General features: G+C 44.9%; 1 protein-coding gene across 1 annotated transcript in view; it reads right to left on the reverse strand.

The window, feature by feature from the left end:
* Positions 1 to 27989, reverse strand: part of TUBGCP3 (tubulin gamma complex associated protein 3) — a 1295126-nt gene that overhangs the window by 64512 nt on the left and 1202625 nt on the right. Inside the window, exon 21 of the mRNA XM_044072631.1 lies at positions 430 to 546. Within this exon, the coding sequence (XP_043928566.1) occupies positions 430 to 546 (117 nt within the window). The remainder of the gene's footprint in view (positions 1 to 429; positions 547 to 27989) is intronic.

Consider the following 27989-nt stretch of genomic DNA (forward strand, 5'->3'; position numbering starts at 1 on the left):
ATGTTTTGTCGACCAAAGTGTTCTAACAAAACAGCTGTCCACTGTACAGTTGACTACAGTGATGCCTCACATACACACATATGTGTATGTATGTGTATATATATATATATATATATATATATATATATATATATATATATATATATATATATATACACACACACACACACACACACACACACATACTTATTTGGGGAAAGAAGTGGGGTAAGGAAAACTTCATCACATCAGAAAGAAGTAATATGACAGAATAGGTTAGTAGTTCATTTTTAAAAGGGTGGGCATGAGTTTCATCCTTATTACACATTCTGAAAGTTTGCTGTATATTTTTTATATACATTCTGGACCATGCAGTATGGAAGAGAATGAACTAAGTAAAAAATTACAAAACCTACTATCATGTTCTAAATCTTCTACTATTTTACTTACCTGGTAAAAATGAGTGAGTATTCTTAACTGAGAACACATTTTTGGTATGGATTCCTGGAATTCCTGAATCCGTCTAGACTCCTCTTCCTCTTCTGCTTGTGTTATACCCCATTCCCCCTACAAAATAAATCCAATGGTTTGAATTTGTGTCTTATCTTCATGGTTGATGTAAATCTTGAAGAACAACATAAAACAGCTACCATAAAGCAGATTTCTTGGCTAGAAATGAAAGTCAATGCATAATCTTTGAAAGGAAACGATATCAAGCAAGCATTTGTCAAAAATACTGTCTTGCAAAGCACAGGCAGTGCTGCATTACAATACAATGGCAATGGTATGGTAACAGGATAACAATGAGTAGAGCAGTGGGTATAGTAGTAATGTGAGAAAATAGAAGTTATGTTCTTACCATAACGTTCCATGTTAGTTGTCTTCTTCTCGCCTTCTTCTTGCTGGATGGGTTCCACTCTAAAAGCTCGAGAGTTGGTTCCACCGGCTCGAGGCTCCCCTTATATCCCACAATGCTAGGCGAGAGTTACCTCAGATCTCGTTTGTAAGCTAACCCCAGCTTATAATAGTAACAAAATAACTATAAACAGAGTCCACCTCTAACAACAGGGAGAAAGAAGGGTGACCTACATCCTGATTCAGGAAATATGCAAAGCAGCATATGCCTAAGAAAAGAGGTGGTAGAAAGAGAGGTCACAATCACAACTCCTCTAGGTCTGTCCAGGCCAGGGAAGGAGGGTGGGGCAGAAGAAGAAGAAGACAACTAACATGGAGCGTTATGGTAAGAACATAACTTCTATATGTTAAGTTGTCTATCTCGCCTTCATTCTTGCTGGATGGGACCGTCCCTAGCACCTTGTCCCGGGTGGCCTAACGGAACAGACTCCTGAGAACAGTGGAACCAAAGTTAGCTCTATGCCTAGAAGCTAAATCCAACTTATAATGAGAAATGAAAGTGTGAGGAGTAGCCCAAGTAGCCGCTGCACAAATGGTGTCAATAGGCAGTCTGTCTTGGAAGGCTAAGGAAGTAGCCAAAGCTCTGGTAGAATGGGCCTTAGGTTTATTAGGCAGCTTTTGGTGTCTAATCTCATAAACAAGGGAAATCAGAGATGTAAGCCATCTAGATAATGATACCTTTGAAACTGAAAGTCCCTTTCTGCTTTCTGCATAGGAGACAAACAGTTGATCAGATTTTCTGAATTGTTTTGTTCTATCCAAATAGTACCTCAACTGACGATGAACATCTAGCCAGTGTAATTTTTGTTCAGACCTATTGGAATATTCTGGAAAAAAGACAGGGAGGTCAATGCTTTGATTTAGATTTGACGTCGAGACTACCTTAGGCAAAAAGGACGGGTTGGTTCGTAAGGATACCCTGTCCTTATGGAACAATAGATAAGGAGGTCGACAGCTGAGTGCATGAAGTTCTGAGACTCTTCTAGCTGAAGTAATAGCTACCAGAAAGAGAGTCTTCCATGATAGCAATTTTAATGAACAGGAGGCTGCAGGTTTCTAAGGGGAAGAATCAAAGAAGTAAGAACTAAATTTAGGTCCCAAGGAGAAGGAGGATTTCTTATAGGAAGTCTGAGAAGAAAAACTCCTTTCAAAAAGGCTTTGCAAAGCTTGTGGGACATTAAGGCAGACTCAGAAATACCCACATGAAAGTTAGAGATAGCTGCCAATTGAACTTTAAGAGTAGAAGGAGATGAACCTGCATGGAAGAGTTCAGCTAGAAAATCAAGGACTATTTGGATGGAAGCAGTGAAAGGATCTATGTCCCTTCCTTGAGCCCAATATGTGAAGCGTTTCCACTTACTCAAATAAATCTTCCGAGTGGAAGATTTATGGGAAGCTATCAAAATATCTCGAACAGAGTGAGATAATTGAGGAAGCCTGGCTAAGGTTGGAACTGGAGGAACCAAGCAGTGAGGTTCAGAGAGGGAGGGCGATGTAACTGACCCGATTGATGGATCAAAAGATCTGGAACTAGGTCCAGATGCCAAGGTCGCTCCAGTAGAAATTGATGTAGAAAGGGGAACCACACCTGTCGAGGCCAGTAAAGAGCAATGAGGATCAACGAGGCCTTCTGAGCGATAGCTTTCTGTATCACTTGAGAGATTAGTGGGAAGGGAGGAAATGCATACAGAAGTCCCCGGGGCCAAACGTGGACTAGAGCGTCTCTGCTGGGTTGGCCTGGTAAAGGGAATAGAGTGAAATAATCTCTGCACTTGCTGTTTTGGGGAGTAGCAAAAAGATCGCAGCAAGGCTGACCCCACTTGAGAAAAATCTCTCTCACAACAGAGTCTTTCAGAGACCACTCGTGAGGCATGAGGATAGCTCTGCTCAATTTGTCCGCGATTTGATTGGACTTCGGGGATGTGCGTTGCTATCAGAAACCGCTGAGAAGAAATCGCCCATTGCCACAATCTGAGTGCTTCTCGACACAGGGTAGGACCTGGTTCCGCCTTGTTTGTTGATGTACCACACTACAGACATATTGTCTGTCTGGATTGCAATCATTCCCAAGGGAGAGTCTTGAAGGGCTTGCAACGCTAAAAGCACTGCTCTCATCTCCAGAACATTTATGTGCAAGTGGCATTAGTCTGGTTGCCATGTGTCCTGGACCGTCCTGCCCTGATAATGCCCCCACCCGATCAGGAGGCGTCCGTTGTCAGAGTAGCAACCGGAGGGAGGAACAAAGGGTCTTCCCAACAACAGCTGAGGGAAGACATCCACCACATGAGATGATTTCTGCGCCTGCGTGATCATAATGGTGTGGGACATTGGAAGTTGCTGGTATGACCATTGTGTAAAGAGCATCCATTGAAGGATATGTGGAATCTGGCTAATGGAAGCAGAGGTATGGCAGCCGCCATAATTCCCAACACTTTCAGAACTAACCTGGCATTGATTCTGTTGTTGTTGAAAAGGAGTGAGACCAGTCTGTGTATGTCTGTTATTCTCTGACCAGTTAGCCTCGCAGACATGTCCACTGTGTCTAGATTTGCGCCTATGAAGGTAATAGTACGACAAGGCGACAAAACAGACTTTTCGCAATTTATTGAAATGCCTAACTTTTGACAAATGCGAAAAGTGTAATCCCTGGCCATGAGAAGGAGATGCTTGGTGGGAGCTGTGAGGAGCCAGTCGTCCAAATATGGAAACACCTGGAATCCTTGTCGTCTCAGGTGAGAAGCTACCACTGCCATGCATTTGGTAAACACCGGGGCAGTGGTGAGACCAAAGGGCAGGGCCCTGAATTGAAAATGACTGGTTCCCAGCCTGAAGCGGAGGAATCTTCTGGAGCGTCTGTTCATTTTATGTGATAGTACGCATCCTGAAGGTCTATAGAGCACATCCAGTTTCCTTTTCCCAATAGGGAAGGATGGACTGCAGCGTGACCATCCGAAATCTTGTTTTCTTGACTGATCTGTTCAAGATACTGAGATCCAAAATTGGTCTCCAGTCCCCTGTTTTCTTTGGAACTAAAAGAACCTTGAGTAGATTCCGGATCCTTGCTGGTCTGCTGGAACTGGCTGAATTGCTCTTTTGCAAGCAGTTTTGAAATTTCCAAAACCGCTAGATCCCTTTGAGGTGGAACATCTGGAAGGGATTTTTGATTGGTTTGGAATGCTAAGAAAGGGGATAGAATAGCCTTTGGAAATGACGGACTGTACCCATTTGTCTTGAGTCAGGGATAGCCAGGCTTCTGGATACAGTGACAATCTTCCCCGACTGCCTCGAAGGTGGGCAGTAACACCTCAGGGATGCTGAAAGGGCTTATCAGAGAAGGCTTCTCGATTGCCCTGGTTCTGGAGCCCCTGCCTCGAGGCGGCGTCTACCATTGTTATTCCCCTCTGCCTCTGGCGGAACGACTTTGTCGTCAGGCGAAGTCCCTTGAGATTGTTTACGGAACCACATTTTCCCACTTTTCTGGCCTTTGGGGTAAGGCCTAGAAGGAGTAGAAAACGGACTCCGGCGGCAGAAAGAGTCTTGCCATCAGTCTCGCACCTAGTCAAGGTTTCTTTCACTTGAGGACCAAAAGAGATGATCCATCAAATGGGGAGTTAGTGAAAGACGTCTTGAAGGGTCCATAAATTGCATAGCCGCATCCAGGCATGCCTACGTAAGGCCACACATGTCCCTGCCCTACTCGCTCCATCAGCCGCATAAGAAAGGAGGCGCATGGAGGAGTTGGTTATGGAGTTAAGGGTAGCCAGCTGAGTGTTCATCTTATCTTGAAACCCCGCAGCTGTAGGGTCCTTCAACATGTCACTCGCTTCTTTGATCAAGTCCCTTTGAAGGCAGTGAAATGGCACAGGTAGTTCAGCGAGCATAGTAAATGTCGCTGGAGAACATCCGCTTCACCTGTCCATGGACCTAGATTCCTTGTTAGGTGGATGGACAGGTACTGAAGGATCAGCTAGTTCCTTCTTAGTGGCAGCAGCTACCACCATAGCATCCACAGAAACTCCTTTTGTCAAGAACTGTTTGTCTGCTGGAGCCGTTATGAATTTGGAGGGTCTCCTGGGAGTGGGGTCCACTGAATCAGGAGCCGTCCATGCCTTTTTAGCAACCACCTGCATGAGGGGGTCAAGGGGACACCCAGGAGGTGGAAGGGCGAGAGCCAAACGCCTCAAGATACACAGATTCATCCTCCGAAGGGTTAAGGGCTGGCCAATTTCCCCTCTGCTTCAGGATCTCTAGAATGTCTGCAAAGGAGACATCTTCAGAAGGGGAACGGAGGGAACCCTCGGAATCATCTAAATCTGTGTCAGATGTGATGGACTCAGGTGAGTCAATGTGTTTCCTCTTACACTTCCCCTTCCGAGGGGCTCTTCTGCGAAATCAGGAGAGGCCTCGGAAGAGGATGAAATCCCACAGGGGTTCCTGAGGAGCTGGCTCTCTGCGGTCCGGGATGAGGGAGTGAGTCGACTTGACCTGAGGCACCGTGGGGAGGGGCGGAGCCGACTGTGGAGTAGAGCCAGGCTCTAACACACTCCGCATGACCTCGAACGCACCCCTGTCAGGTAAAGCCAGAGGTCCCGCTCCGAAGCTGAGAACCTCCCTCGGCACCGACAGTGATGGCTCCGAGGCCGATGTCGGAGCCGAACTCACCAGCGCCGAAGCTCCGAGAGGAAGAGGGGTCGGACAAGGGTCCGATGCCACTCACCCCTCGGAGCCGGCGATGAAGTCCGGCGCCGAGATTCTTCTAAGGAAGAAATCGAGCCGGCGATGGAGCCGAAGACAATTGTATCGGCTCCGACGCTACCACAGTCTCGGTTCCGACGACCGGCTCCGAGCTCAACAGAGTCGGAGGAGGAATATATTGATGGACAGGGGCAGGCATCGACTGATGAGTCGGGCTCTGAAGCATCTGGGCCAGTGCCTCGGACTTAAGAAGTCGACTCACTACCCTCTGAAGGTCATGATCCGACCGCCTCGATGACCTAGAGGAGTGAGATTTGGCTCCGTTCAGACAGCAGGGGAGATCCTGGAGCCGAATGAACGGAGCCAAGGGATGGTGACCTGGACCTCTTCCTAGATGTCGGCTCCGAAGGTCTGGTCGGAGCCGACAGGAATCTCTAATACCTCGGCTCCAGCGGAGCCGAGGAACCACAGAAACTGTGGACTGAGACTCATCGGCTCCAGCCGGAGCCGATGTAGGCGGAGGTTTAGAAGCCTTAGGTCTCGGCTCAGTTGCTGGAGCCGAAGACCTAGAAGCCTTGGAGGGCTTCCCTGAAGACACAGTAAGGGAATCCTCAGGCTTGAGTAAACCTCTTAAAATTTATTTATTTTTTCTTTCCTGCAGGACCCTGGGACTGAAGCCATGGCAAACAGCACAGGAGTCCTGCAGGTGCAAAGGCCCAGGCAGTAGACACAAGAAGTGTGACCGTCTGTCAGAGACATTTTCTGACAGCACGCATCACACTTCTTGAAGCCTGAGACCTTTGATTCTTTAGACATTCGAAAGTGCAATCACACACACAGTCAAAACACACTGATTACACCCTGTCTAGTTTTAGCTTAAAATAAAACAACTGACTAGGTTTTAAATTAAGAAAAATAACACACACACACACCCACTAGGGAAGGAAGAAGGCCTGAAGGCCGAGGGAAGAACTTAAAGTTCTTGTGGGGAAAAAACAGGAATTTTAAGAAAAAGGGGCAAGAATTCCTCTAAACTAAGGGAAATAAGTATAAAAATTAAAATTAAAGGGGTTTAAATACACTAACTTTACAAGAAAGTCACTTACCAAGAACCGGTAGAAAACCAACACCTCGATCGCTGTAGCGGCAAACGAGATCTGAGGTAACTCTCGCCTAGCATTGTGGGATATAAGGGGAGCCTCGAGCCAGTGGAACCAACTCTCGAGCTTTTAGAGTGGCAGTCTCGCTCGAACCCATCCAGCAAGAATGAAGGCGAGATAGACAACTTAACATGTATTGTTTTCAGTGATGGAATGAAATATTCTCAGAAGAGCATTTAAGTGGTTGAATCAATATAGCCTCCAAATTATGCAATTTGTTGCTCCAGTGAAAGCAAGAATGTGTGCACTCCTACAGTCACACATTCATAGTGTACCAAATAATATATGGATTCATGTAATAAAAGTCAACCATCCTTCATTCTAATTGGCTGTTATTTCTCACTAGCTGGAATCCAAGATCAGCAGCTCATTTAATCAAGCTCATGCTGTCCTATGTTGTTTCCCCATTAAGAAATGCAACACATGATAACAGTACTCATGTACAACAAGTAAGCAATAACGCCGAATGGGGTGTGTGTTATTGTGCAAGTAATGCATGCCCTGGGGATGTTCTTGTGGAGGGCCTCTGCATTCCTGGAAGGGCATTATTTACATAACAGCATACAACTCTGTGGACATTCTTACACTTAGAGAATGGGCTAGCTGTTTTTTTTTTTTTATTACTTTGTAAATAATTTTAATATTTTTGATGTAAAACAGTTCCTCCGCCTAACGTTTCAAAACTGCTGTAGTATATGTAATTGCTTTTGGAAAAAGCATTTTATATCAAAAGTATAAGTAATCTTAAGTATTTCATTTCCACACACAGCAATATTAAGTACTTGATTAGTGAACATATAGTCAGATGTGTCAAGTAAAAAACAAAAACACAGAATTCAATCCACTGTAGCTCCTCCCTCCCCACCTTACAGTCCTTGATTTTGCAGCATAAGCAAGTGCTACTTTAACTAATGGTATCCTGAAAAATCAAGATTAAAATCAGTCAGCAATGTTACACTTAAAAGTTTAACACATTCAATAAAGATGGACTGCCTGTTGCTGTTAGTGCCACTTCTGTCCCTCCCTTTCTCTCCATCTCTCACATGCACACGCAAGCACACTAAGGATCGCTGTAATTCAAATATGACAGAATTAAGAGTCTACTATTTTTCTTGATGCTCCTGATAGACTATGTGTTACAGTTGGTGCTGAATCTGCCTCTCTCTCTCATTCACTTTCTCTTCATCTCCCGTACACACGCTGACACAAACAAATGCAGGCATACACAAATGCACACAACTACCTTTCTTTCTTTTTTTTTTTTTTTTTAAGATTAGTGGCTTTTTCATTTAATCTGATGCTTGCTAAACAGCAAAACGCTATTTAGTGAGTGCAAAATAAATGTGACCACTGGCTTTGTTAGCTTTATTCTGGTCTGAGCTTCACAGATACTTGTTTTTTCATTACCTGTACACTTATATCTTGCTGGAAAACGTTCATTCCATGTCAGGATGGTGTGTACAAGATGCCCTTTCTCAATAGTGAAATATTATTCTGGCTATTAGGCCTCACTACTAGTGATAAGACAACAGTGCTTGCCAGAGAATCAAGACCATAATGCTGTATAATGCTTTCCTATGTGGATGGCAAAGTTAACAGAGTCTCCAGATGGTAAGGTATTCTCTGCTTGGTGCAGCACAAACACATTTGCATTGCAGAATAAATACAGCCTCTTGATGCTAAGGTTTTTCAACGGAGCACAAAACCTACATGCTAAAAGAGCACAAAGGAATACTTGCAATCATGTAAAATAAAAAAAAAATACACCTTTTGCCTATTATTTAGTACTTACTTCGCCCTGCAAAATAACACAAAAGCACATTAAAACATCAGCACTATAAAGCTGTATGATGCTTTGCATTTTTCCCCCAAAATACTTTAGAATATTAAAATTACTAGAGAGTCAAGATACTACGCTAATTTATGCGCAGCTAAATTAAAACAGCCTCAACATGACAATGTGCTGTGTGTGCTGCTGAAGCAATATAGCCCCCAGATGCTAAGCTGCTCTGAGTGTGGCACAATGAATACAGTCAGTAGATACAAAGTTTTTTGCCAACAGCTCCTGTATTATAGCATTGAGAAAGGTGTTCTGTACATGTTGTTGTTGCGTCTTTCGGCTTTTCCCGGTTAGGGGTCGCCACAGCGGAACTCCGGTCCGCTGTTGATTGGCAGTAGATTTTTACGTGCCGAGTTGCCGGCCCTGACACACAACCTTCAACAAAGGTACACTTATTCACGCATGTCTCTACGCAGAAGACGCTCTAGCTGAGAATTGAACCGTGACGCGACAACGCTACCGCAGCACCAGCACCAAGGTGTTCTATACATAATTTAGTTAATTCAGCCTCTAGATGCTAAGCTGTATTATGGTTGCAGAATTAATGTAACATGTAGATGTTATTCTGTGCATGACAAAATTAATACAGACTGGAACGATCCACTGATTTCACCAGAGTTCAGTTGAAACGTTTCGTTTTGCAAGTTAATGAATGTACGGAAGCAATGTTTCTCTGTGGAAGAGAAACATGTTACACTGTAAGAAAGAAAAGGGGACAGATTTTCATAAGCTAAAGAGTTTTATGTGTAGTTGAAGTAATACAGTCTTAGGTAAGATGCTCTGTGCATGCCTGAATTATTACAGCCCACAGATGGTAAGTGGTTCTGTGCATGATAAAATTAAGTAATCACAAAGATGAAACTAGACAAACCAAATAGCAGAGATGTAACCACCAGCACAATGGACTGCTTGAAGACACAAACTTTATTCCTGTTCAACAAGGTTGATAGAATTAATTCAGTTTGAAGATGATATTCTGTGCACAGCAGAATTAATACAGACAGGATAGGAAAGTAGTAGTTATTTATTTATTTTTATTTTACATTTGTTAACCGGGGGTGTCTGACTGAGCCGAAAAGGCCCTTTTTCAGCAGAGGCCCGGGGAGAAAAGCTCCACAAAGAAAAATTACAGACACATTTAGTTATTTAGACATGATCAGTATACACACAAATTACAAGAGACATGTTTTTACAGTGGTCACATAAACAGTTACAGTTATGTCTTACCATAAAGTACAGTTTTGTACCTACCATAAATGTAGATGTTCGAGTGCGCATACAGCTGCAGTCATCACACTTGGGTTATCCTGCCATCAGGCGGGTCCTCGGTCGGCCGAATTCCAAAGTCTAGGTCCAGCGTCGGTTGTCGTCGCTTCTTCCCTGACGTCAGTGCGGCAGGGGTATAAAAGAGGCAGCCAATGCCATTTTCCTCAGTTTTTCTTGCCCCAGATGTCAGGTGCCCCCAGAAAGGAAGGAAAAACATGATGTTATGCAAACATACATAAGTAGATAAATCAAAACAGTAGTTGCAAGCAAATACACCATAAAGGAATACCCCAAATAAGTTGTATGTTAAAGGTGTTTGGCATAAGCCCTGTCCTAAGAGGGGATGGATGGAGGGTAACCTGGACTGCGGCTGTATGCGCACTCGAACATCTACATTTATGGTAGGTACAAAACTGTACTATGTTCATCGTGCATACAGCTGCAGTCATCACACTTGGGTAGAATCCCAAAGCTAAGTAAGGGTGGCTGGTACTAAGCGGAATTAGGAGGGGCAAGAATGCCCTGCAGGACTGCTGTGGCAAAGCCCACTCTAGATTTTGAGTATAGTGGAAGGTGGTAGTGCTTGGAGAAAGTGTGCACTGAACTCCAAGTAGCTGCTTCCAAAATGTCCTTGGTAGGGACCCCCCCTGAGGAAAGCTGCTGAGGTAGCTGTAGCCCTGGTGGAGTGGGATCTGATGTATACAGGCACTGATTTTCCATGAAATGAATAACAAAAGCGTATGCAGTGAGCTATCCATTTTGAAATAGTCTGTTTGAAAATAGCCTTTCCTTGAGCACCTGTAGCATAGGACACAAAGAGCTGGTCAGATTTTCTGAATGACTTTGTTCTGTCCAAGTAATAACGAAGTTGCCTGTGAATGTCCAAGGAATGTTGTAGCCTCTCTCCTTTGTTCTGTGGATTTGGATAAAAGATAGGTAAATGAATAGTCTGATTCAAAGCCACACTGGATACTACCTTTGGCATGAAGGTAGGGTTGGTTCGTAAGGAAACCCTGTCCTGATGGAAAATGATGAATGGTTGCACAGCCATGAGGGCCTGTAGCTCTGAAACCCTGCGTGCTGAGGTAATAGCCAGAAGGAAGGCTGTTTTCCATGACAAGTATTGTAGCTCTGCTGTAGCAGCCGGCTCAAAAGGAGGCAGTGTCAGCTTCTCCAATCTGGTTGAGGTCCCAAGCTGGAGCTGGTGGTTTCCGTGGAGGTTGTATATTTTTTGCCCCTCTGAGGAACTGCCTTAAAAAAGGATGTGAGAATAAAGGAGGATCCGTACTGTACTGTGCTGAAATGACTGAAGTGTGGATCTTGATGGAAGAGAAGGAAAGGCCACTGTTTAACATCTCAGCTAGGTACTGTAAAATCTGAGGTACATTTATTACCCAAGGATTCTGACCCTTAGCTTGATTCCAGGAAGAAAATCGTTTCCATTTGGTGGAGTAGGTTTTTCTAGTAGAGGGTCTCCTGGCCTCCAAGATGACATCCTGTACCTCCTTGGAGAAGAGAGTCTGTTGGCAAATTAAGGTATTCTCCATGCAGCTAGATTTAGAGTTCTGAGCTGGCTGTGAAGGGTCTTGTAATTGTGCTGGGACAAAAGAAGAGGAACTTGTGGAAGGATCCATGGTGGTGAGTGTGACAGGCTCGTTAGGAGAGGATACCAGTGCTGTCGTGGCCAGTCTGGAGCAATGAGAATCATTTGTGGCCTCTCTGCTCTGGTTTTTAAGAGGACTTTGGTCAGTAGCGGTAGAGGCGGGAAGGCATAGACTGTCAATGTTGTCCAATTGAAAGAGAGTGCGTCCACTTTCCAGGCCTGTGGATGATAGGTCCTTGAGCAGAATTTCTTCAACTGGTAATTTCTGTGGGTAGCAAATAGATCTATGTCTGGCTGTCCCCATGCCTGAGTTATCTTTGAGAAGACTTGAGGATGCAACTTCCATTCATGTGGGTCTGTCATATTTCTGCTTAAGTTGTCTGCCAGTGTGTTTTCCTTCCCTGGCAGGAATTGTGCCTGCAGTTGAATTTGTAGTTCCAGTGCTGTGTTCCACAGGGTCATGGCTTGCCTGCACAGGGGGTATGAATGCGTTCCCCCCTGTTTGTTTATGTACCACATGACTGTGGTGTTGTCTGTCCTTATTAATAGCTGGCCTGGATGCAGTAGGTCTTTGAAGGTCATAAGAGCATTTTGCACGGCTAGCATCTCCTTTTGGTTGATGTGTAGGTGCATCTCTTTTGGGACCATTTTCCCTGAATGCACTGACCTGCCATGTGTGCACCCCAGGCGTAGTCTGAGGCATCTGTTGTGATGATTTGAGTTGCTTGTGGTAAGCAGAAAGGAAGACCCGTGTTTCTTTGGCATGCTTGAGCCCACCACAAAAATTCCTTTTGAAGGCATGGAATGAGTGGTATAATTGTTTCCAAGCTGTGGCTGTGTTGAGACCATAAGTTTTTTAGGTACCATTGTAGTTTCCTCATATGCAGCTTTGCAAATGGTATTAGTAGGATACAAGATGCCATGAACCCCAGAGCCTGCAGGATTTTCCTTGCAGTTAGCCTGGTTAAAGTTGCCATTCTGTTGAAGTATTGAGACAGTTGCCCTTGTTTGTCTGGCATGAGGTAGGCCATCTGGGTCGTTGTGTTTAAGCTGGCACCCAGGAAAATTATCTGTTGAGAAGGTATTAGTTTTGATTTCTTTTTGTTCACTGTGTACCCCAGGCAGTTCAATAGTTTTATTACAAACGCCAGATGTTGCAATAGAATGTCCTTGCTGTCTGCTTGGATCAGGCAGTCGTCCAGATATGGGTAGATTTGGATTCCTCGTTGTCTGCAGAAGGCAATTACTGATGCCAGGCATTTCGTAAACACTCTGGGCACAGTAGATAAGCCAAAGGGCAATGCAGAGACTTGGTAATGGGTTGAACCTGCAAGAAATCTGAGGTATCTTCTACAATCTTGACTGATAGGGACATGCATGTATGCCTCCTTGAGGTCCAACGTTACCAGCCAAGACTCCTTGCCCAGCATGGGAAGAAGCTGCTGTAATGTGAGCATCTTGAATTTTGGTACCTCTAGATATGTATTTAGAATAGATAGGTCTAAGATGGGTCTCCAATCTTTGTCCTTCCTTGGTACCAGAAATAGCCTTGAATAAAAACCTTGACCTTGTTCTTTTGCAGGTACCTCTTGAATTGCTGTCATATCCATGAGAGCGGAAATTTGCCTTTGTGCCTCTGCCCATTGATTTTGTGGCAGGTTTGGCATGCCTCTCATTTTTGGAAGGGTGTGAAAGTGGAACCTGTAGCCTCTGTCTATAATATCCAGAATCCATTTGTCCTTTGTAACAATGTGCCAGTTTTTTGAAAATAAGGCCAGTTTTCCGCCCAAAGGTGCTGCCATTATAGCTTTGTTTGGCAGGCATAGGGGAAAGTCATTGCGTCTGTTTTCTAAATGACTGTGGTCTATCTTCTCCACCTCTTGGGGCTGGTGTTTGCCACTGTGTAGCTCTGTAAGATCCTTGAGGTTGTCCTCTTCCCCTTGGGCATCTGTATCTGCCCCTTTGGGGTCTGTCCGTGGCTGGAAAGGACCAATTTTTTGAAGGCCAGTTTCTGCTGAAGCGTGGAGGCTGCACCTGCAAGAAATCTTTAACTGTTTGCATAGATTTCGCTTTTTCCTCCATTTTCTTTAGTACCTCCTCAGCTTTAACACCGAACAATACATCTTTTGTAGTGGTGCATCTAATAACTTTGCTTTGACATGATCTGGTAAGGTTTGCTCTTTGAGCCAAGCATGTCTACGTATGACAGACCCCGTGACAGCAGCTCTACATGAGGCCTCTAAAGCATCAAAACCACACTGCAAGGTATGTTTCCCCACTTGTTCTGCTCCATGCAACAAATCCTGCAACTCTTTCAAGTCTGGTTGTTCTGTTTGCGTCATTTTGCTTTTCAGCTGAGATAGCAAGAACTGTTGGTATTTTAACATATGAAATTGACAGTTTAATGCCCTCATGGTTAAAGTGGCTGATGTATACACCTTTTCCTTCCACCTTTCTAATGCTCTGGAATCTCTCTCTGAAGGTAAAGGGTTTTTAGCAGTAGAGGCCTTAATCCCCTTGGGACCCTGTGAAATTGTTTCTGGGTCAGCAGTATGGCTTTTATAAAGGAACTGGTGAGAATCAGGAACCCGGTAATATCTGTCTGGTTTAACAGGGGCTGGAGGTAATGAGTCTGGATTAAGACTGGCTTCTGCGTACACATCATCCAAAATATCTAAGACAGGAGGAATAGCCAGGGGCCTATGCTGGGGAAGTAGTAGAAATTCCCTGAGCCTTTTCTTGGAATCTGAGTAATCTTGGCCTTCCCAGTGGAAGTGCTCTCTCAATGTATGCAGGGTTTCCCCAAAAGAGTAGTCCTCAGGGGGGAGACCGAGGGAATAGACTCCTCAGCATCAGAGTCTTCAAATGGGGAATAGGCGTAATCCTGGTCCTCAGAATGGTCTGAGGTAATAGAAGCCTGGTCTGAGGAAGGGTAGTCTTCCTCCAACCTGGGTCTTTTGTCTGAGGGGTTTGAGAACCCCTGATGAGAGTAATCAAATCCTCAGCCATTTTAAGCATCTGTTTCTTAGGCATGGGGCCTTGAGAGGGGGTCTGAGGACCCAGTTTTTTAATTTTCATTGCAGCATTAGATTTAGTGAACAATTTAATAGAGGAGGTGGTAGGCCTGAAAACGCCTTCAGAAATGGCAGGCCTCGCTAAATTTTCGGTTTCCCCGGCAAGAGTGGTGTCGGTATCTGCAGTGGGAATGGAGACCGAGGATCCTGTGACTTCGGGTACTGAAGTCGCCGGTAAAATAGTTTCATCGGTAGTCAGGGGCTGCGTAGGCGCCTCACTGAGAACCGGAGAACCGGTAGTCGGCCTAAGCGTGATCTCAGTACTCGGTGCAGACCTCGGATGTCTGTCCTTATCCTTGCGTTTTTTGCCTAAAACTGGCGTTGGTGCATCCGACGACATGATATAATTAAATTTTTTGCCAAAATAATGAAGGGCGAACTCCGTCTGGCACTTAATAGTGTGCTTGTTAAACCTAGCACAAAAACGGCAGGCCGAGACATTGTGGTCTGGCCCTAAGCAAGGTATACAGTAAGAGTGAAAATCCTTATGCGGTATTTGCTTCCCACAAGAAATGCAATTATTAACTTTGTCTGACATCGGTCTGAGGCAAGAAAAGTTTCCCCAACGGGCTACTTAGCTTTAAAGAAGACTTCGGCTGAAATACTATTCGTAAATCTCAGGAGCTGGCCGACCGGCACTTGCGAACTGCTGCTGCTTCGGGCACCACGTGGCAAGAAAGACTGAAGAAAACCGACGCCGGACCTAGACTTTGGAATTCGGCCGACCGAGGACCCGCCTGACGGCAGGATAACCCAAGTGTGATGACTGCAGCTGTATGCACGATGAACATCGTTCTGTTTGGGTTGATCTTCACTTATCCTTGACTGTGGGTTCAGTTCCGTACCTCAGAACCGATTCGGACACTATTCCAGCTTGCATCTTCTATAAACTCTTGCGTTTAGCTTTACCCCTGAGATTGAGTTTGCATAAGATAGTGACAGACAGGAGATAACAGATCAGAGACCATATCTGTATTCACAAAAGGATAATCCAATCTGTTGGGACAGATCCATTCCACCAAGAAGCCCAAAAGTCAGGGAGAAAGACGGTGGAGATGTCAAGGATAAGTGAAGATCGACAACACAGATGGAATGTTATGGTAAGACGCAACTTCTTTATCTGATGTTGTCAATCTTCACTTTATACTTGACTGTAGGACAGAGTCCCCAGCTACCTAAATCTTGGGAGATCTCACGAAACTATATTCCTGTGCACCATCGAACCAAATGATGCTTGTTCCCTAGAGACCAGATCCATCTTGTAATGAGTAATAAAGGTATGTGGGAAAGCCCTAGTAGCTGCTGCACAGACATCGTCTATAGAGGCTCTGGAAAGAAAAACTGCAGAAGTGGCTATTGATCTTGTAGAATGTCCCTTTACAGGGCCTGGTAGCTGTACTTTCCTTTTTGTATAAATGAAGGTTATACAATCCTTAAGCCATTTAGCCAGAGTAACTTTACAGACTGGTTTTCCCAAAGTAGGTGAAGAAAAGGAAATGGACAACTGATCAGATTTTCTGACTTCCTTTGTTCTAGGAAGGTAAAAATGTAATTGTCTACGGACATCTTGCCTCTGAAAAAATACAGGAAGTTGTATCGTCTGGTTGATATTTGTCTCCGAAACTACTTTTAGTAGAAAGGATGGATTAGTCGCAAGGACAGCCTGTCTTTGTGGAAGGTTAATTAAGGAGACTTGCAAGATAAGGCTTGTAATTACGAAATTCTCCTGGCAGAAGTAATTGCAATCAAGAATAAAGTCTTCCAAGATAAATACCGCAAATTACACTTTGCAGCTGGCTCGAATGGGGAATGTATAATGGATTGTAGCACCAGATTCAAGTCCCAAGGTGTAGAAGGATCTTTGTATGGAGGTCTTAGCATTACAGTTCTCTTCAGAAAGGCTTTACTCAGTTTGTGGGACAGTAGGGCTGCATCATTTAGGCCATTATGAAAGATGGAAATAGTGACTAGGTGTACTCATATCGTGGAGAAATATCCTCCCAAATTGAAAAGCGATACAAAGAATTTGAAAACTTTAACTGGTGCAGAATATACATCGACATTATTCTCTGAAGCCCATTTTTCAGAATTTATGCCACTTACTACTGTACAATCTTCTAGTCGAAGGTTTGTGGGAGGCTAGAATAATACATTGAACTGGGCAGTGAGACTAGTATGCCTGGCAGTTACGGGAACTGGAGGAGTCACACAGTGAGTTTGAAATTTTGAAGACTGGTATGAACAAGCCCCTCAGGATGGGACAATAGGTCAGGAGCTGGGTCCAGGATCCAGGGTTCCGAAGTAGCTGAGGCCAAAGAAAGGGGAATTAAATCTGTCAAGGCCAGAATGGACCAATGAGAATTATCTTGTTCTTTGACCTGCTGGCTTTCTTCAGAAAGTGGGAAATGAGAGGAATTGGGGGAAAGACATATAGAAGACCGGGGGGGGGGCACTCGAGAAGGAGAGCATCTGTTAGTGACCCCCCTCCACCACCATCGGGGGGAACAGGGCAAAATAGCTGCTGCACTTTTTGTTCAGGGAGGATGCGAAAGCTGATCCCCATAGATAGAAAATACTCTCCATTACCAATGGATTGAGAGACCACTCATGAGGCTTTAGAATACTCCTGCTCAATTTGTCTGCAATCATGTTGGGAGCTCCCCAGAATGTGCATTGCAATTAAGTGGCAGGATGAAACTGACCATTCCCATAACCGGAGTGCTTCTCGACAAAGAGAGTAAGACCTGGTTTCTCCTTGTTTGTTGATGTAACAAACCACTGACATGTTGTTTGTTTGGATTGCAAATGTTCCCGAGGGGAGGATTTATTGGAATGCTTGCAATGTCAAAAGTACTGCCCTCATCTCTAGAACACTGATGTGCAAATTGGCCTCTAACTGGGACCAAATGGCTTGGACTGTCTTTCCCAGATAATGCCCCCCCCCTACCCTGTCCTGGATGCGTCCATGGTCACTATGGCTTGGGGTCGAAGCGGGACAAATGGGCAGCCCTACAAAATTTTGTTGGAATGAAGCCACCAATTCAGGTCTTTCTTGCATAAATTGATGATCAATACCTGATGGGACACTGGTTGATTCCGTAATGGCCATTATGATGCCAGGAACCAGTGTAGGATTCACATGTGGAATCTCACAAGGGGAATTAAAGTGATGATGGCTGCCATTGATCCTAGTCTGTAACAAGTCCTGCAGTCACTGTTTTGCTGTGAATAATCTGACTGACTTGCAATCTTATTCTCTTAAGTCTTTCTTGGGGAAGAGACACAAAACAGGTGCTTGTGCTTAACACCGCTCCTATGAACTCTAAGTGCTGCATTGACTCTAGATGGGATTTTTTTGTAGTTTACATAGATCCCCAGCAAGGAGCAAGTCTGAAGAATGTAATTTCTTGTCCGCAATCGTAGATACCTAGTGAGTGCGGTAGTAAGCCAGTCATCTAGGTAAGAAAACACGCAGAATCTTTGTAGTCTGAAGTGAGCTGCTACCACTGCCATGCATTTGGTGAACACCTTGGGGGCTGTGGTGAGACCAAAGGGCAGGGCTCTGAACTGGTAATGACTGGCTCACAGTCAGAAGCGCAGGAATCTTCTGGAGTGCTTATTCATTTTTATGTGATAATGCACATTTTGAAGATCTAGTAAGCACATCCAATAGTCTATTCCTAGGAACGAAAGTATAGACTAAACTGTGACCATCTGGAATTTGGTTTGTTGAACTGACTTATTCAAGATATGGAGATCCCAAATTGGTTTCCAGTCCCCAGTTTTCTCTGGCACTAAAATGAATCTTGAGTAAACTCCGGATCCTATCTGTTCTGGTGGGACTACTTGGACTGCTCTTTTGTTGATCAGTTTTTGAATTTCTAGGACTGCTGCATCCCTGAGACTGGATGGAACATCTAGGATTCTTTTAGTTTTTTTTTTTTTTTTTTTGAAAATGGGATATTGTAACTTCTGGTTATAATACTCTGCACCCAACTGTCCATTGTTATATTTAGCAGGCAGATAGGTGCAGGGATAATTGTCCCCCGGACTGCCTCCAGAGGACGGCAATTGGGCCTCCATTTTGGAGTGCTGATAAGAGTTACCAGGAAATGAATCCCTGGAACCCGGATTTTGCGGGCCATCTCTGCCTCTTGCATGGCATCTTCCATTATTACTCCCTCCTCTGCCCCGGGGGCAGTCATTACCACGAGAGTCCTGAAAAGGCCCTTGGGACTTTTTGAACCATAGCCTCCCACTCCTCTGGCTCCTGCAGTAAGACTGTTGAGGATTAAAAAAAGTGTACCCCATGGCAGAAAGTGTCTTTCCAAGTTTCTCATATCTGGCAAGGGTCTCATTAACTTTGGGGCCAAAAAGGGATGTTCCATCAAAAGGGGCATTGACAAAAGAACACTTAAATGGCACCGCAAACTCATAAGTGTATCCAGGCATGTCTCCTCATGGCTATGTTGGAACCCGCTGCCCAAGTCGTCCCTTCATCTGCATGTGCAATGAGCCTCATAAACGAATTACATATTGACTCAAGGGTTGTTGCCAGCTGGGAAGCTACTTTATCCTGCACACTCCCTCAGCTACAACTCCGGTCAGTATGTCTGATAGCTCCTTTATCAGGTCTCATTGGAGTCTCGTAAAATGTGCCGTAAAGTTCAATGACCTAAGTGCAAAGGTCAACTGAAGTGTATATGTGCTCCCTGAATCTATCCATCATCCTAGACTCCTTGTTAAGAGGATTAATAGTAGGATTTTCATCTGCAGGTTTCTTTTTAGTGGCAGCTGCAACCATCATGGCATCTACTAGAATTCTTTTTGCCCAATGTTGACGATCCTCAGGAGCTGACAAAATGCGGTCTGGTCTCTTGGAGATTGTCTTGATGGAACCAGGAATCTTCCAAGCCTGCCGCTCAATTAATTTAATTAGATAGTCAGCGGGTGAAGAGATGCAACAGATAGATGGTCAGGCACAAAAAGCCTGCAGATATACAGATTCCTCTCAGGAAGGCTGATGGGAAGTCTAACCACTCCTCTGTTTCAGGATTTCTAAAATATCTCTAAATGAGATGTCTTCTGGGTGTGACCTTTGGGAAACTTCCCCTTCATCAAAAGCGGTATCCTCTGGGTAAGACTCTTCAGGAGAGTCCAAGTGCTTCCTCTTGCACTTTCTCTTCAGGGGTACTTGTTCGGTGGGATGGGCCAGAGAGGTATCTGAACAGGACATAACCACCATTGTTGAATCCTGAGGCTTCTGTGCCCGCTGTCCCTGGACAAAGGCTGGAGGTAGCACTGGGCGAGGGGAAAGACTGGGAAGTTGGTCCGATGAACATGGTGTCGACTGTGAGCCTACAAGGCCCCTTCCATGACCTGGAAGGCAAGTCCACCCCCCCCCCCCGCAGAGGAATGGGAGCCTGGAACCAAGATAGACTCTCTCGGAACTGTGGTCCCATCCCACACCGAGGAAGCTGCCCCCAAAGCCGAAGCAAGCGCTGAGCTTACATGTGCTGAAGTCCCAAGGAGTATGGACAGCTCCAACAACACCGGAGTGGATTCATGTTCCCCCAAACTGGTAGCGAAGCTTTGACCCAGAGAGGTGTCCTGATCCAACAGAACCAAAGAGCTCAGGGCAGTCACCGGTGCCAGAGATAAAGATCTGATCAGCATCTGCACAGTCGGAGCAGGGAACTCCGAAGGCTAAGTTGGTGTTGGAAGAGGAACAAAAATTGGTGAGATAACTGGTAAGGTCTCACAGCTAGGAAGGCTAGAAACCAACGAAGAAGCTAATCCCCTCGCCACCAGGAGCTGGTCCACTGGCCTCATGATATCAGACTCTGTTAGGCTCTTGGTGGAAAGGACCGAAGAGACAGACGAGGATCTGGGTGTAGGTCTTTCCAAGAAAGGACTTGGAGGTCGGTCTAGGAATGGGTCTACAGATGGGGAATACCTCGTTCGGGACCTGTGTTTGAAAGAAAATTCCTTCGGTTCTGAGACCGAGGGAACCAAAGACTGAGAGGGCACAGAAGTGGATGAATCTGAAATAACTGTCGGAGCCGATATAGTCTGTGCAGAAGCTGGCACTAACTGTTCAAGAAATTTCCCTTTCAGTTCCGCGGTAACTATGGGAACCAGGGAAGTTTTAGTAAGTTTAGCAGGCGGTGTCAACAAAACTGGCGGAACTGAACAGCTCCTCTTCTTAGATCCTTCCTGTTTACTCAAACAGGAAGAAGATGACGGGGAGATGACATCAGTTTTTGATTATAAAGATGCAGATATGGGCTAGTCGAAAGCGGACTTTATAAGGCCCTTCAGAATCAATTTATTTTTTCTTTCTACAAGGGCCCAGCAACTAAATCCGTGACAAATAGCACAATCTTCTTGAAGATGCACTGGGCCTAAGCAGTAGGCACACAGAGTGCCTGTCAGAATTGGGTAGTTTCCTATCACACATCTGGCATCTTTTGAAGCCAGAAAAATAAGTTATGTGCTCACCATAATGTTCCATCTGAGTAGTTCTACTTCATTTGTCTTCAACCTGTGAGTCCTTGGATCCATACCGGATCAGACATGGCCGCATTTTCCAGCTACGTCTCCGAGCTCCATGCTCCTCCCCTTACCCATAATGTTTCTGTCTCCCTTCTCCCTTCAGATCTAGTTTGCTTCCTAACAGGTAACAGATACCCGACCAAATAACACCTTATCCTCCCAGCACAAACATTACAAATGAACTTTAGCCCTGACAGAATCAAAGATCCCAGCAATAACTGTCCGGTACAAAGGACGTGTCATACCCCAAAGGATAAGGTTAAGGGGAAGGACGGGGGGAACGGTTGAAGACAAATGAAGTAGAACTACTCAGATGGAACGTTATGGTGAGTACATAACTTCTTTATCTGAAGTAGTTTACTTCATTTGCTCTTCAACCTGTGGGACAGAGTCCCCCAGCTACCCAAGTCTTGGGAGGCCCTCATGGAATGATATTCCAGACCACCGCAGAACCAAACAACTCCTAGAGAACAAATCCAGTTTATAATGAGAAATAAAGGTGTGAGATGAGGCCCAAGTAGCAGCTGAACAAATCCCATCCAAAGAAACCCTAGACCAAAAAGCTGCTGACGTAGCTATAGATTGGGTCGAATGAGCATTCACTCTTCCTGGAAGAGACAAATCTCTATCTGAGTAAGCCCAACCAAAGCATTGTGAAATCCAGCGAGCAATAGTCACCTTTGAGACAGGTTTACCTAAGGGCTTGGCATAGGACACAAAAAGCTAATTGGACTTGCAGAAAGTTTTAGTCCTGTGTTTTAGTCCTTAACTGCCTGTGTACGCCCAGTAAATTTGTTCTGGTAGTTCGGAAAAAATACTGCTAAATTAATAATCTGATTAATACTGGCCTCCAAGGCTACCTTGGGAAGGAAGGACGGGTTAGTGCATAGTGACACTCTATCCTTGTGAAAGATCATGTAAGGGACTTAGAAAGAGCTTGAAGCTCCAACACCCTTCTAGTGGATGTAATGGCAACCAAAAAGGCAGTTTTCCTGGTCAAAAATTGTAGATCCACAGATGCTGTAGGTTCAAAGGGAGGAGAAAAGTACAGTTGTGTACACTTACCATAAATGTAGATGTTCGAGTGTATTCACTGTTGCAGTCATTACATTTGGGTAATCTGCTTGCAGGTTGCCCTCAGTCGGCCTGATTAACAAAGTCTTGGGTCCTGCGTTGGTTGCTGTCCCTTCTTCCATGATGTCAGGTCGTCAGGGGTATAAAACATGCAGCCGACGTCATTACATCAGTTTTTCTTGCCCCAGATGTCAGGTGCCCCCCCAATGGGGAGCAAATGAACATAAAAGCACAAAGGTATACCTCCAACAAAAAGCAAATACACCAAAAAGGCTTTTAAGCATAGTAAAGGAAAGTAGAGGTATAGCCAGAAGTTTTGGGGCCGGAGGGAGGGTAACCCGGACTGCAACAGTGAATACACTCAAACATTTACATTTATGGTAAGTGTACACAACTGTACTATGTTCTTCGTGTTTCACTGTTGCAGTCATTACATTTGGGTGGATTCCCAAAGCTATGGTTGGGAGGAGGAGTTCATGTAGTATTAGGGCCAGCAATAAGGCCCTGCAAGACAGCAGTGGCAAAGCCAGCTTCTGGATTTAGAGGAAATTGGCAAATGATAATGCTTGGTGAAAGTATGTACAGAACTCCAAGTAGCAGCTTCTAGGATGTCCCTGGTAGGAACACCTCTGAGAAAGGCTGCAGAAGTAGATGCAGCCCTGGTGGAGTGAGATCGGATCCCCTGGGGGATAGGTTTTATAGCAGAAATGAATGCAATGGCTTATCCATTTAGAAATGGTTTGTTTTGAAATCGCCTTTGTTGGGAAATAGCCTTCCCCTCTGCCCCTGCAGCAAATGCTACCAGCAGTTGTTCCGATTCTTTGAGGTTAAGTCCTGTCCAAAAAGAATCGAAGTTGTCTGTGCACATCCAAGGAATGCAGAATCCGTTCCCCTTTGTTCTGTGGATTGGGAAAGAATGTTGGCAAATGAATGGACTGATTAAGAGCCACACTGGATACCACCTTGGGCATGAAGGATGGATTGGTCCTGAGTGACACCCTGTCGCATGAAAGATGATGAAAGGTTCCACTGCCATAAGAGCCTGTAATTCAGATATCCTTCTAGCTGAAGTGATTGCTAAAAGGAAAGCTGTTTTCCAAGAAAGAAATTTTAAGTCTGCAGTAGCAGTTGGCTCGAAAGGAGGTAGAGTGAGTTTCTCCAATACAATGTTAAGGTCCCAGGCAGGGGTTAGAGCTCTCCTGGGTGGTCTCAAGTTTTTGGCCCCTCTGAGGTACTGCTTGAGCAGAGGATGAAAGAAGAGGGGAGGCTCTGTGTTACAATGAGCTGAAATGGCTGAGGCATGGATTTTAATGGAAGAAAAGGACAGGCCCTTGTGAAGCATCTCAGGCAAGTATTGCAAAATCTGAGGTAAATTGGGCACCACTGTGCTCATCCCTTTAGACTGGTTCCAGGCACAGAATATTTTCCATTTTTCAGCATAAGATTTTCTAGTACTACGTCTCCTTGCCTCTAAGATGACATCAATCACAGGTTTGCTGAGGGATAATAGGGGTGAATTTAAGTGATTAGCCAGGCTGCAAGGTTCAATGTTGGAAGCTGAGGGTGCAGAATTTGGTTCTCCTGCTGAGACAGCAGGGAAGGAGTCTGAGGCAGGTGCCATGGAGATAACTGCGACACACTGTGCAGGAGGGGGTACCAGTGCTGGTGCGGCCAGACTGGAGCAATCAAGATCATCCTTAGTTTGTCCTGTTTGACTTTTAGTAGAACTTTGGAGTACCACATAACAGTGGTGTTGTCCTGGAAGAATGTAGACCTTGAAGGCTGTCAGAGCATTCTGTACAGCTAACACTTCTTTTTGATTGATATGTAGGTGCATTTGATTTGGGTTCCATTTGCCCTGAATGCATTTCCCTGCCAAGTAAGCCCCTCATGCATAGTCTGATGCATCTGTAGTTAGGGTTTGGGCAGCAGGGGGTAGCGTGAATGGTAGTCCCTTGTTTTGGTGGCAGGCCTCTGCCCACCAGAGGAACTCCAGGCGTAGGCAAGGTATGACAGGAATAATTGTTTCCAGACTGTGAGAATGTTGACTCCATAGACTTTTTAAGATACCACTGTAGTTTCCTCATATGCAGTCTTGCATATGGAATTAGAAGAATGCAGGAGGCCATGAACCCCAAGGCTTGCAGTATTTGTCTCGCAGACAGCAGGGTTTTTGTGGCCACTTGTTTGAAGTAGGTTACCAAATGAATTTGCTTTTCTGGCGTGAGGTAAGCCATCTGGGCAGTTGTATTCAAGCTTACACCCAGGAATGTAATTTGTTGACAGGGTACCAGTTGTGATTTCTTTTCGTTTATGGTGTACCCCAGACAAGTTAGAACCCTTTTTACAAACGCCAGATGATTTAAAAGTATGTCCTGGTTTTCTGCCTGAATTAGACAATCGTTCAGGTATGGGTATATATTTGAATATTTCTTTGCCTGCAGAATGCAATAACTGGAGCCAGGCACTTTGTAAATACCCTGGGCTCAGTAGACAAGCCAAAGGGCAGTGCAGAGAACTGATCATGCCTGTTTTGAAGCGTAGGTATCTTCTGCAAGATTCCCTGACTTGGATGTGCAGGTATGCTTCTTTTAAATCTAGTGTTGCCAACCAGGCATCTTTGCCTAGGATAGGAAGTAATTGGTGAATAGTCAGCATCTTGAATTTTGGAATCTCCAGAAAGGTGTTTAGAGTAGACAGGTCCAGGATTAGATGCCATGATTTGTCTTTTCTGGGTACCAGGAAAAGTCTGGAGTAGAAACTTTGTCTCTTTTCCTCTTCTGGCACCAGTTGAATGGCCCTCATGCGTAAGAGGGACAGTACTTGTTTTTGAGCCTCTGCCCACTGATTTGGGGGCAGGCCTGGCCACCCATTTGGTGGTGGCAACGTGTGGAAATGAAATCTGTATCCCTGCGACACTATATTTAAAACCCATTTGTCCTGGGTTATGAGTTCCCAGTTCTTTGCATGAAGAGCAATCTTTCCCCCCAAAGGGGCGGTCAAAAGATAAGTGCTTGGAAATTTTAAAAGGAAGTCATTGAGACTGTTTACCATATGGGGGTGTCTTGTTATTTCCAGATTTGGAAGTGGAGGCCCCCCACTGCTTAGTTCTGAGAGTCCCCTGGGACTTAAACCTGGGGTTTTTGCTGTGCCTGGGTTTGGCTTGAGAGGAACTGGAAAGGACCAACTCTTAGTAGGCCAGTGCCTACTAAATCTAGGAGGTTGCACTTGTAAACAATCTTTAACAGTTTGCATAGACTTAGCTTTATCTTCCATCTTTTTAAGAACTTCTTCAGCCTTGCTGCCAAACAGGTGGTCCTGATTTAAAGGAGCATCCAACAATTTAGCTTTAACATGATCAGGCAAAGATTGTTCCTTAAGCCAAGCATGCCTTCTAAGCACAGACCCAGTAACAGCAGCCCTGCAAGAACCCTCTAAAGAATCAAAACCACATTGCAAAGTATGTTTTCCAACTTGCTAAGCAGAATGCATTAAGTCCTGTAAATCTTTATTCTCCACACAGTCAGGAATCAACATCATTTGCTGTTTAAGCAGTCCAATAACATGTTACTGATATTTTAACATATGAAATTGGCAGTTTAAAGTTCTGATTGCCAAGGTTGCAGAAGTATAAACCTTTTTACCCCATCTATCCAGCGCCCTGGAGTCTCTATCAGAAGGGGTAGGATTTTTAGCAGTAGAAGCCTTAATGCCCTTGGGCCCCTGAAAAATAGTCTCTGGATCTGCAACAGGATTTCTGAAAAGGAACTTGTGTGACTCAGGAACCCTGTAGTATCTGTCAGGTTTACTAAAAGCAGGAGGCAGGGAATCAGGGGCCAAACAGGATTCCGAAAACACATCATCAACAATGTCTAGTACAGGAGGTATAACCAAAGGCCTATGCTGCGGTAAAAGGAGGAAATCCCTAAGCCTCTTTTTTGAATCAGAAAATTCCTGGCTTTCCCAGTGGAAATGCTCCCTTAAAGTATGTAAAGTTCCCCAAAAGAAAAATCCTCAGGAGGGGAAGCAGAGGGAATAGAATCCTCTGCATCAGAGTCCTCATAAGTAGGTATGGACAAATCCAGGTCATCAGAAGAAACAGTATCCTAATCAGAAGATTCATAATCAAGCTCAGCCCTAGGCCTCTTGGGGGGGGGGGGGTTAACTACCCCTAATTACAGTTATTAGATCTTCAGCTATTTTAATCATTTGCTTTTTAGGCATAGGGGCCTGAGCATGTGGCCTGGGCATAGTTTTTTTCAGACATGGATCGAGATTTAGGCCTTAGTAATGAAGGAGGTGTCGATTTAATATGCAAGTCTGTAGGCCTGAATACACCCTCAGAAGCCGGTGCCTGCACAGCCGCAACAGACCCATCCAAGGTAGAGACATCCGTGGCTTCCATAGTTGAAGTATCTTGCGGCATACTGGACTCCGAATGGGTCTCAGTAGAGGCCTGTGAATCAGAAGTAACGGGTATCAGGGGCTGCGAAAGTGCCTCACTGAGTACTGGCGACTGGCTTAGGAAAAGTGGCGGCAGTTTTGGACCTCGGCAGCCTGTCTCTGTCTTTATCTTTGCGTTTTTTTCGGAATCCCGGTAGTTGGATGGCTAACCGACTTCATTTCTGGATAATTAAACTGAGAACAGAAATATTTAGAGGCAAAAATATACTGACGACAGATAGTGCACTGATTAAATAAAGCACAAAACCGACAGCAATGTACGTCGTGGTCAGAGCCTAGGCAAGGAATACAGTATGAATGAAAATCTTTATGAGGTATTTGCTTTCCACAAGTAATGCAATTATTAACTTTTACTGACATCGGTAAGGAGCAAGAAAAAGTTTCCCCAACCGGGTACTTAGCTTTAAGTTGAAGACTTCGGTTCAGAAACTCGAAAATGAAAATTTCAGGAGTCGGCCGATCGGCACTTACGAACTGCTTCTGCTTCGGGCACCGCATGGCAAGAAAGACTGATGTAATGATGTCGGCTGCATGTTTTATTCCCCTGATGACCTGACGTCATGGAAGAAGGGACAGCAACTGACACAGGACCCAAGACAATCAGGCCGACTGAGGGCAACCTGCAAGCAGATTACCCAAATGTAATGACTGCAACAGTGAAACACGAAGAACATTCAATGCCTGCAACAGCAAAGTGAGGTCCCACGGAGGAATGGGGTCCTTAACCGGGGTTCTGAGAAAAAAGGCACTTTTGAGAAAGGTTTTACAAAGTTTAGAAGAAGCCAACGAAAACATGTCTACCCCAACATGAAAATTAGAAATGGCAGCTAGTTGGACTTTTACCGTTGAGGAACTAGCACCTTGATGAAAAATGCTAGCTAGAAAATCTAAAACCGCCGAAAGCGGTGCAGTGAAAGGGTCCAAAGACCACTGAATGTCCCAAATAGAAAAACGTTTCCATTTATTGCGATAAACTTTTCTGGTGGATGATTTATGAGCCGCCACCAGAATGGATTTAACAGGAGATGACAGACCAGGAGTCCTAAGAATCATGGGAACCGGAGCAGCCAAGCATTGAACTTCAGACTGTTCAGATCTGGATGAGGAATCCCCGAGGGATGTGAAAGCAGATCCGGGACCGGATCCAAGGTCCATGGTGGAACAACTAGATGAGACCTGAGTAAGGCAAACCAAGTCTGTTGAGACTAGAATGGGGCGATGAGGATCACAGTGCTCCCCAGCCTTCAGGCTTTCTGTAGAAACTTCAACATGAGAAGAAGAGGAGGATATGCATAAAGAAGCCCGGAAGGCCAAGCATGAATCAGAGCATCTCTGGGGGCTTCCCCCCAGCAGGGGGCTCAGAG

The sequence above is a fragment of the Protopterus annectens genome, chromosome 5.part0 (assembly GCF_019279795.1).
Source record: "Protopterus annectens isolate FY-2018-M chromosome 5.part0, PAN1.0, whole genome shotgun sequence".
NCBI lineage: Eukaryota > Metazoa > Chordata > Ceratodontiformes > Protopteridae > Protopterus > Protopterus annectens.